Source organism: Halictus rubicundus, unplaced genomic scaffold (genome assembly GCF_050948215.1).
Source record: "Halictus rubicundus isolate RS-2024b unplaced genomic scaffold, iyHalRubi1_principal scaffold1061, whole genome shotgun sequence".
Taxonomy (NCBI): Eukaryota; Metazoa; Arthropoda; class Insecta; order Hymenoptera; family Halictidae; genus Halictus; species Halictus rubicundus.
The window spans coordinates 15,857-27,841 of NW_027489602.1; the positions used below are offsets into that span (position 1 = coordinate 15,857).

Consider the following 11,985-nt stretch of genomic DNA (forward strand, 5'->3'; position numbering starts at 1 on the left):
TGAATATAGAAAAGCGTATCGAAGCCGTGAAAAATGCGAAATTATGTTTGAACTGTCTGTTGCCCGGTCATTCGGTGGATAAATGCAGGTTGGGGACATGCCAATTTTGCAAATTAAAACACAATTCACGACTGCATAAAACCGCGCACGCACCTTTGGAAAAAATCAAATCTCGTTCGGATCCGCAATTAAACAATCAAGAATGACGCCAGACTAACCACATCGATATTCCGACCAAATTCGAAAATCATCAAACTTTAATAACAGACGGAGCTACTCACGGGTTGTTAACGACTGCAATCGTACGTGCATTTGACAACCAAGAACAACCTATCGAATGTCGCACTTTATTAGATACGTGTTCTAACGCGAACCTAATAACCGAAGAATTTGCAGCAAAATTAAATCTACCTACTAACATGCAAATGGTGAATATCGATGTGTTGAATGAACTTCAAACGGTTACGAGTCGGATTGTAAAGGTCAAGATTATGTCTCGATTAAATAAATTTTCTCGCACTCTCGATTTTTTTATCATACCGCGTATCGCAGGACACTTACCAGACCACCAAATAAATCGCAGTAAATTACGAATTCCTTCGAATATTATTCTTGCGGATCCTCATTTTCACAAGCCTTCCCCTGTAGATATGTTGATTGGAACAGGACCAACATTATCTAGTTTCAGTATCGGTCAACTGCAGATTCAATCGAAGGGAAAACCAGATTTGATTTTGCACAAAACCCAATTCGGATGGGTCATCGGGGGGAGCGCACCTACTGTTTCTATCGGAAAAACGCGAACATTCCTCAATACCGTTAATTTCGATCTTAGACAATTCTGGGAAATCGAAGAGGGACCACAACAATATCACTTGTCGGCAATTGAAAATGAAGTGGAATCCCATTTTATCCGTACCGTTGCACGCGAACAATCCGGGAGATACGTTGTCGCGCTTCCGTTCAACGAGAAGAAGCGAGACATCGGCGAATCCCGAACACAAGCATTAAACCGATTTATGTCTTTAGAACGCAGATTCGCTCGAAATCCCGATCTAAAGACAGAATATACCGCGATTATAAATGAGTACATCACGTTAGGTCATATGACACAGATAGACTCACCCGACAATTCTTTCGGTTTCTACTTACCGCATCACGCCGTCATCAAACCCACCAGCTCGACGACGAAATGTCGAGTTGTGTTCGATGCGTCGGCTAAATCGGATACCGGTATATCGTTAAATGATGCACTCGAAGTTGGTCCGACGATTCAGGACGATCTCTTCTCTTTATTATTGCGATTTCGAAGTCATGCATACGTGCTAACCGGGGATATTGAGAAGATGTATCGGCAATTTCTCGTGCGTCCCGAAGATCGTCCGTATCAACGGATTCTTTGGCGGAACGACAAAAACGAAATTTCTACATACGAGCTCAATACAGTCACTTTCGGTGTAGCTTCAGCCCCATACTTGGCAATACGGTGTTTACAGCAATTAGCGAACGACGAATCGGACAATTATCCCGCAGCATCCGAGGTCATTAAAAGGGACATTTACGTTGATGATCTTTTGACCGGTGCTGCAACATTCCGCGAAGCCCGTAAATTACGTAACGATATTATTAATTTGTTGAAGAAAGGGGAACTTAACATTCGACAGTGGGTATCGAATGACCCAAATTTATTATCAGAACTATCGGAAGATCAGATTCATCCGAAGTATTTCGGCGATGAATCCGTCAAGACCCTCGGCGTGATCTGGAATCCACGTGACGATTCAATTAGATATACCGTATCTATTGACAACAGGCAAACGCATACTAAACGCATAATCCTTTCGTCTATTGCCAAAATATTTGACCCATTAGGTCTCCTTGGACCTGTAACAGTAAGCGCGAAAATACTTATGCAACGTTTATGGCAACTGCGACTAGATTGGGACGAATCCTTACCTGCAGATATCCAAACCGAGTGGTCGAATTATCAAGCGCAGTTAAGGCTGTTAAAAGATTTCACTTTTACACGGCATATTTCGCAACACGAAGTTAAACGAATTGAAATGCATGGCTTTTGTGACGCTAGTGAGCGCGCATACGGAGCCAATATCTATCTACGCACTATATCCATGTCTGGAAATATCGCAGTTCATTTGATTTGTGCCAAATCCCGCATAGCTCCGCTAAAAACCATTAGTTTAGCGCGATTAGAGTTATGTGGAGCTAAATTGCTTGCCGAACTGTATACCAATGTTAAACAAATAATCCGAAGGGAAATCCACTCTACCGTATTGTGGACGGATTCTACAATTGTTCTTCATTGGTTACAACGGTCTCCGAATACATTAAAAACCTTTGTCGCGAACCGGGTTGCCAATATTCAAGAAACGACAGATATTAAGACATGGCGACATATTCGATCGATCGATAATCCTGCCGATTTACTCTCACGCGGTTCTAACGTTAAAAATTTCATGGCAAACAGTCTCTGGCGTTATGGGCCACCGTGGCTGAAATTAGACGAAACATTTTGGCCAATTTCGCATTTCGAAATTCCAGAAGTTTTACCGGAAGTACGAAAACTTACGTGTTTAATCTCCACCACCGTACAACCTTTGGAAATTTTAAGTAAATATTCGTGTATCCGCCGATTAACCAGAGTCATCGCTTATTGTCTACGTTTCATATCGAGACCCCGAATCACCGGACATCTTTCTGTCGAAGAACTGCAACGCGCGAAAGAAAAAATTATCTCGCTAACTCAGCAGCAATCATTTGCTCAAGAATTGCAGGATTTAAAAACGAGTTCGCAATTAAATTCAAAAAGCAAGTTGCTACCGTTATCCCCATTTGTCGACGAAAGGGGCATTTTACGTGTTGGAGGTCGTTTACAAAATTCAAATTTACCGTTTAATCAAATGCATCCGATTCTTCTTCCGAAAAATAATCATATTACCGATCTCATTATTCGCGAATCTCATGTACAAGGTTATCATTCGGGTTTGACAGCTACTCTTTACCACGTTCGACAATTGTATTGGCCCATCGATGGGAAAAACATAACGCGAAAAATTATCCGCCAATGTATAAAATGTTTTCGATGTAATCCTCCGATGACTAATTATGTCATGGGGAATCTACCGGCCGCTAGAGTTTCGCGATCTCGACCATTTACGAATGTCGGAGTCGATTGTTGCGGTCCTTTTTATATAAAGGAACGACGATACCGCAACCGTAACCGTATTAAGATTTACGTTACTGTGTTTGTCTGCTTCGCGACAAAAGCCGTACATTTGGAAGTCGTCAGCGACATGAGCTCGGAAGCCTTTTTAGCCGCATTAAAACGTTTTATTGCGCGACGCGGCATTTGTCGGAACATTTATTCCGATAACGGAACAAATTTTGTCGGTGCGAAAAATGAGATGACGGATTTGCTTCGGACCTTAAGCGAAAATGAAGAAATCCGTCAATATATCTTAGAAAAAGAGATTACGTGGCACTTCACACCTCCGCTGTCTCCCCATTTCGGGGGATTGTGGGAGGCAGTGGTAAAGTCATTCAAACACCACCTACGTCGCGTTGTCGGCGACGAACTGTTTACGTATGAACAATTTGCGACTTTTACTACCGAAATCGAGGCAATCCTAAATTCACGTCCTTTGACACCCCTTTCTTCAGACCCTAACGACCTATCCGCCCTGACTCCCGGTCATTTTTTAATTGGTGGCGTAATGACGAGCATACCAGAAGTCGATTTTACCAAGACAGCTACCAATCGGCTTTCCACCTGGCAACATATTCAAAGGGTAAAACAGGACTTTTGGAGCCGGTGGTACAAGGAATATATCAACCACCTAAACGTACGAGCAAAATGGACAAAGGGTTCACATGACATCAAGGAAGGGACGATTGTCGTGTTAAAGGACGACAACTTGCCACCACTCCAATGGAACATCGGAAGGGTCATCGAGGTTCATCCAGGCAAGGATGACATAATACGCGCGGTAACTGTACGCACAACTCACGGCACGTACAAACGCAACACTCGACACCTCGCGCCTTTACCGATCGAGCCCGTGAAACCTTAATTTTCGAATTTTTAATATTTCGTTTGTATTTCGTTTATCATTTATGCATTTTAGTTTTAGATACATATTATTAGTATATTATACGCGTTTATGTTTCGTTCGTTTTACGTGTTTCTCGAATATTTCGTATTTTTACGTATCGTTTTGTATATCGGTTTTTCTTTATATTTAGTTTTTGATTTACGTTTATGTTATGTGATGTTCCTTTCGATTTATCGTAATTAACGACATTGCGCGATTTTTTGAACTACTTGTATAGTTCAACGGGGGGAGCATGTACGGTTCCGAGAGGATGCATGCCGCGGCCCCCGTAGAATATCGTAGTTTCATTTTTACGGCGTAATTTCACGTTCTCCAGATGTCGTTGAAGGCCCTTTTCCGATTTTTGTCCGTCCTTCGACTAATCACGAAGAATGCTAATCCTTGAGTTGCCGCATGCGAGGCGCTTGAGGATTCGAGCTGATGGCATTGGAAAAGTGGCCATAAGTCAATCCGTGCGACCCTCACACCGTGTACCGTCCGCGAGGTACTTGAGGGTTCCGGATTCGGACACAGCGGGCCTTATGGCCCACTACACGCGGCGGCCAAGGGGTCGTAAATCCTCTTCCGCACGACGCGAGGTACGCTCGGGTTTCGCTACAACCCCAATAACCGTGTCTCTGGTTTTCGTCAAACGGACGAAAACCAGAGACAGTAAACGCACGTTTTTCCAGCCCTTGGTCTTCGTCACCGGACCTCGGCCAAGGGGCAATAAATTAGCTGCTAGCCACTTGGCTAGCACGGCTTACGTGGGCCACTTAGGCCTTCGTCGCGCTGCTCCGGGGTCCCATAAATCGCGCAATTTGGGAACTCTTCCTTATTTGACTTGAGGTGGGACTTCCTCCTCCACCGGTGAGGGCCGTTCCAGAAGATCCTCCGCCCTCAAGTCAAATTAACGAATAGGGATGGTTCTTCCCCCGAAAACGGGCCCATGGCCACAAAATAGCGTCACCACCGAGGTGACAAAAAAGAACAGCGGACCTCGGGGCAGCAGATAGTCCTTAGATCTCTCCGAGACTATATCGATATTACGGCTTGACTAGACACTTACAACGTCTTTCAAGAAATTGTTAACGTTCTCGCGAACAGCACGTCTCGTGTCGGAGACAAGGCTATTTCAATTTCAACCGACACTTGTAAACACAACATCGTCCATTCGACTACTGGAATTAGTTGCCCAAAGATAAACTCCGCCGGCAACAGCTTGTATTTAATTGAATAAAGATATATTTATTTCCGCGATTAAATACGAAGATAGAGTTCTTTTCGAGAACCCAACACATCTCGTATATTCTTCTATATTCTAGTAATATTATGGTATATTCTGGTATATTCTGGTATATTCTGGTATATTCTTCAATATTCGAGTAATATTATGGTATATTCTGGTATATTCTGGTATATTCTGGTATATTCTCGTATATTCTTCTATATTCTAGTAATATTATGGTATATTCTGATATCTTCTCGTATATTCTGGTATATTCTAGTATATTCTGCTATATTCTAGTATATTCTGGTATATTCTGGTATATTCTTCTATATTCTAGTAATATTATGGTATATTCTGGTATATTCTTCTATATTCTAGTAATATTATGGTATATTCTCGTATATTCTTCTATATTCTAGTAATATTATGGTATATTCTGGTACATTCTTCTATATTCTAGTAATATTATGCTATATTCTCGTATAATCTTCCATATTCGATTAATATTATGGTATATTCTTCTATATTCTAGTAAAATTCTGGTATATTCTGGTACATTCTTCTATATTCTAGTAATATTATGCTATATTCTCGTATAATCTTCCATATTCGAGTAATATTATGGTATACTCTGGTATATTCTGGTATATTCTGCTATATTCTAGTATATTCAGGTATAATCTCGTATATTCTTCTATATTCCAGTAATATTATGATATATTCAGGTATATTCAGGTATATTCTGGTATATTCTTCTATATTCTAGTAATATTATGGTATATTCTGGTATATTCTTCTATATTCTAGTAATATTACGGTATATTCTGGTATATTCTTCTATATTCTAGTAATATTATGGTATATTCCGGTATATTCTCCTATATTCTAGTAATATTATGGTATATTCCGGTATATTCTCCTATATTCTAGTAATATTATCGTATATTCTCATATATTCTTCTATATTCGAGTAATATTATGGTATATTCTGGTATATTCAAGTATATTCTGGTATATTCTGCTATATTCTAGTATATTCAGGTATATTCAGGTATATTCTCGTATATTCTTCTATATTCTAGTAATATTATGGTATATTCTTTCATATTCTGCTATATTCTCGTATATTCTATTATATTCTGCTATATTCTAGTATATTTTGGCATATTCTCGTATATTCTTCTATATTCGAGTAATATTATGGTATATTCTCCTATATTCTAGTAATATTATCGTATATTCTCGTATATTCTTCTACATTCGAGTAATATTATGGTATATTCTGGTATATTCAAGTATATTCTGGTATATTCTGGTATATTCTAGTATATTCAGGTATATTCAGGTATATTCTGGTATATTCTAGTAATTCTTATGGTATATTCTGGTATATTCTTCTATATTCTAGTAATATTATGGTATATTCTGGTATATTCTTCTATATTCTAGTAATATTATGATATATTCTCGTATAATCTTCCATATTCGAGTAATATTATGGTATACTCTGGTATATTCTGGTATATTCTGCTATATTCTAGTATATTCAGGTATAATCTCGTACATTCTTCTATTTTCTAGTAATATTATGGTATATTTTGGCATATTCTGCTATCTTCTAGTATATTCAGCTATATTCTCGTATATTCTTCTATATTCTAGTAATATTATGGTATATTCTGGTATATTCTGGTATATTCTGGTATATTATGCTATATTCTAGTATATTCTGCTATATTTTAGTATATTCTGGCATATTCTCGTATATTCTTCTATATTCTAGTAATATTATGGTATATTCTGGTATATTCTTCTATATTCTAGTAATATTACGGTATATTCTGGTATATTCTTCTATATTCTAGTAATATTATGTTATATTCTCGTATATTCTTCTATATTCGAGTAATATTATGGTATATTATGGTATATTCAAGTATATTCTTGTATATTCTGCTATATTCTGGTATATTCTCGTATATTCTTCTATATTCTAGTAATATTATGGTATATTCTGGTATATTCTTCTATATTCTAGTAATATTATGGTATATTCCGGTATATTCTCCTATATTCTAGTAATATTATCGTATATTCTCATATATTCTTCTATATTCGAGTAATATTATGGTATATTCTGGTATATTCAAGTATATTCTGGTATATTCTTCTATATTCTAGTAATATTATGGTATATTCTGGTATATTCTTCTATATTCTAGTAATATTATGATATATTCTCGTATAATCTTCCATATTCGAGTAATATTATGGTATACTCTGGTATATTCTGGTATATTCTGCTATATTCTAGTATATTCAGGTATAATCTCGTACATTCTTCTATTTTCTAGTAATATTATGGTATATTTTGGCATATTCTGCTATCTTCTAGTATATTCAGCTATATTCTCGTATATTCTTCTATATTCTAGTAATATTATGGTATATTCTGGTATATTCTGGTATATTCTGGTATATTATGCTATATTCTAGTATATTCTGCTATATTTTAGTATATTCTGGCATATTCTCGTATATTCTTCTATATTCTAGTAATATTATGGTATATTCTCGTATATTCTTCCATATTCGAGTAATATTATGGTATATTCTGGTATATTCAAGTATATTCTAGCATATTCTGCTATATTCTAGTATATTCTCGAATATTCTTCTATATTCTAGTAATGTTATGGTATATTCTCCTATATTCTAGTAATATTATCGTATATTCTCATATATTCTTCTATATTCGAGTAATATTATGGTATATTCTGGTATATTCTGGTCTATTCTGGTATAGTCTAGTATATTCAGGTATATTCTCGTATATTCTTCTATATTCTAGTAATATTATGGTATATTCTGGTATATTCTGGTATATTCTGCTATATTCTAGTATATACAGGTATATTCTCGTATATTCTTCTATTTTCTAGTAATATTATGGTATATTTTGGCATATTCTGCTATATTCTAGTATATTCAAGTATATTCTCGTATATTCTTCTATATTCTAGTAATATTATGGTATATTCTGGTATATTCTGGTATATTCTGGTATATTCTTCAATATTCGAGTAATATTATGGTATATTCTGGTATATTCTGGTATATTCTGGTATATTCTCGTATATTCTTCTATATTCTAGTAATATTATGGTATATTCTGATATCTTCTCGTATATTCTGGTATATTCTAGTATATTCTGCTATATTCTAGTATATTCTGGTATATTCTGGTATATTCTTCTATATTCTAGTAATATTATGGTATATTCTGGTATATTCTTCTATATTCTAGTAATATTATGGTATATTCTCGTATATTCTTCTATATTCTAGTAATATTATGGTATATTCTGGTACATTCTTCTATATTCTAGTAATATTATGCTATATTCTCGTATAATCTTCCATATTCGATTAATATTATGGTATATTCTTCTATATTCTAGTAAAATTATGGTATATTCTGGTATATTCTTCTATATTCTAGTAATATTATGGTATATTCTGGTATATTCTTCTATATTCTAGTAATATTATGGTATATTCTGGTACATTCTTCTATATTCTAGTAATATTATGCTATATTCTCGTATAATCTTCCATATTCGAGTAATATTATGGTATACTCTGGTATATTCTGGTATATTCTGCTATATTCTAGTATATTCAGGTATAATCTCGTACATTCTTCTATTTTCTAGTAATATTATGGTATATTCTGGTATATTCTTCTATATTCTAGTAATATTATGGTATATTCTGGTATATTCTTCTATATTCTAGTAATATTATGGTATATTCTCGTATATTCTTCTATATTCGAGTAATATTATGGTATATTCTGGTATATTCTTCTATATTCTAGTAATATTATGGTATATTCTGGTATATTCTTCTATATTCTAGTAATATTATGGTATATTCTCGTATATTCTTCTATATTCGAGTAATATTATGGTATATTCTCGTATATTCTTCCATATTCGAGTAATATTATAGTATATTCTGGTATATTCTGCTTTATTCTAGTATATTCTCGAATATTCTTCTATATTCTAGTAATGTTATGGTATATTCTCCTATATTCTAGTAATATTATCGTATATTCTCATGTATTCTTCTATATTCGAGTATTATTATGGTATATTCTGGTATATTCTTCTATATTCTAGTAATATTATGGTATGTTCTGGTATATTCTTCTATATTCTAGTAATATTATCGTATATTCTCATATATTCTTCTATATTCGAGTAATATTATGGTATATTCTGGTATATTCTGGTCTATTCTGGTATAGTCTAGTATATTCAGGTATATTCTCGTATATTCTTCTATATTCTAGTAATATTATGGTATATTCTGGTATATTCTGGTATATTCTGCTATATTCTAGTATATTCAGGTATATTCTCGTATATTCTGGTATATTCTGGTATATTCTTCTATATTCTAGTAATATTATGTTATATTCTGGTATATTCTTCTATATTCTAGTAATATTATGGTATATTCTCGTATATTCTTCTATTTTCTAGTAATATTATGGTATATTTTGGCATATTCTGCTATATTCTAGTATATTCAAATATATTCTCGTATATTCTATTTATATTCTAGTAATATTATGGTATATTCTGGTATATTCTGGTATATTCTGGTATATTCTGCTATATTCTAGTATATTCTGCTATATTCTAGTATATTCTGGTATATTCTCGTATATTCTTCTATATTTGAGTAATATTATGGTATATTTTGGCATATTCTGCTATATTCTAGTATATTCAGGTATATTCTCGTATATTCTTCTATATTCTAGTAATATTTTGGTATATTCTGGTATATTCTGGTATATTCTCGTATATTCTTCTATATTCTAGTAATATTATGGAATATTCTGGTATATTCTTCTATATTCTAGTAATATTATGGTATATTCTGGTATATTCTTCTATATTCTAGTAATATTATGGTATATTCTCGTATATTCTAGTAATATTATTGTATATTCTCGTATATTCTTCTATATTCGAGTAATATTATGATATATTCTGGTATATTCAAGTATATTCTGGTATATTCTGCTATATTCTAGTATATTCTCGAATATTCTTCTATATTCTAGTAATATTATGGTATATTCTCCTATATTCTAGTAATATTATCGTATATTCTCGTATATTCTTCTATATTCCAGTAATATTATGATATATTCAGGTATATTCAGGTATATTCTGGTATATTCTTCTATATTCTAGTAATATTATGGTATATTCTGGTATATTCTTCTATATTCTAGTAATATTACGGTATATTCTGGTATATTCTTCTATATTCTAGTAATATTATGTTATATTCTCGTATATTCTTCTATATTCGAGTAATATTATGGTATATTATGGTATATTCAAGTATATTCTTGTATATTCTGCTATATTCTGGTATATTCTCGTATATTCTTCTATATTCTAGTAATATTATGGTATATTCTGGTATATTCTTCTATATTCTAGTAATATTATGGTATATTCCGGTATATTCTCCTATATTCTAGTAATATTATCGTATATTCTCATATATTCTTCTATATTCGAGTAATATTATGGTATATTCTGGTATATTCAAGTATATTCTGGTATATTCTGCTATATTCTAGTATATTCAGGTATATTCAGGTATATTCTCGTATATTCTTCTATATTCTAGTAATATTATGGTATATTCTTTCATATTCTGCTATATTCTCGTATATTCTATTATATTCTGCTATATTCTAGTATATTTTGGCATATTCTCGTATATTCTTCTATATTCGAGTAATATTATGGTATATTCTCCTATATTCTAGTAATATTATCGTATATTCTCGTATATTCTTCTATATTCGAGTAATATTATGGTATATTATGGTATATTCAAGTATATTCTTGTATATTCTGCTATATTCTGGTATATTCTGGTATATTCTTCTATATTCTAGTAATATTATGGTATATTCTGGTATATTCTTCTATATTCTAGTAATATTATGGTATATTCTCGTATATTCTTCTATTTTCTAGTAATATTATGGTATATTTTGGCATATTCTGCTATATTCTAGTATATTCAAGTATATTCTCGTATATTCTATTTATATTCTAGTAATATTATGGTATATTCTGGTATATTCTGGTATATTCTGGTATATTCTGCTATATTCTAGTATATTCTGCTATATTCTAGTATATTCTGGTATATTCTCGTATATTCTTCTATATTCGAGTAATATTATGGTATATTTTGGCATATTCTGCTATATTCTAGTATATTCAGGTATATTCTCGTATATTCTTCTATATTCTAGTAATATTTTGGTATATTCTGGTATATTCTGGTATATTCTCGTATATTCTTCTATATTCTAGTAATATTATGGAATATTCTGGTATATTCTTCTATATTCTAGTAATATTATGGTATATTCTGGTATATTCTTCTATATTCTAGTAATATTATGGTATATTCTCGTATATTCTAGTAATATTATTGTATATTCTCGTATATTCTTCTATATTCGAGTAATATTATGATATATTCTGGTATATTCAAGTATATTCTGGTATATTCTGCTATATTCTAGTATAT

The 11,985-nt window shown here is 33.0% G+C and overlaps 1 protein-coding gene across 1 annotated transcript; it reads left to right on the forward strand.

Annotated features, from left to right (window-relative positions):
- Positions 1 to 650: 650 nt before the first annotated feature.
- Positions 651 to 4,088, forward strand: LOC143364848 (uncharacterized). The gene has a single exon (XM_076804956.1). It carries the CDS (start codon positions 651 to 653, stop codon positions 4,086 to 4,088), a length of 3,438 nt encoding a protein of 1,145 aa, XP_076661071.1.
- Positions 4,089 to 11,985: the final 7,897 nt, after the last annotated feature.

Coding starts and splice junctions, on each gene's coding strand:
- LOC143364848 (XM_076804956.1), top strand. CDS start 651: ATGTTGATTGGAACAGGACCAACATTATCTAGTTTCAGTATCGGTCAA.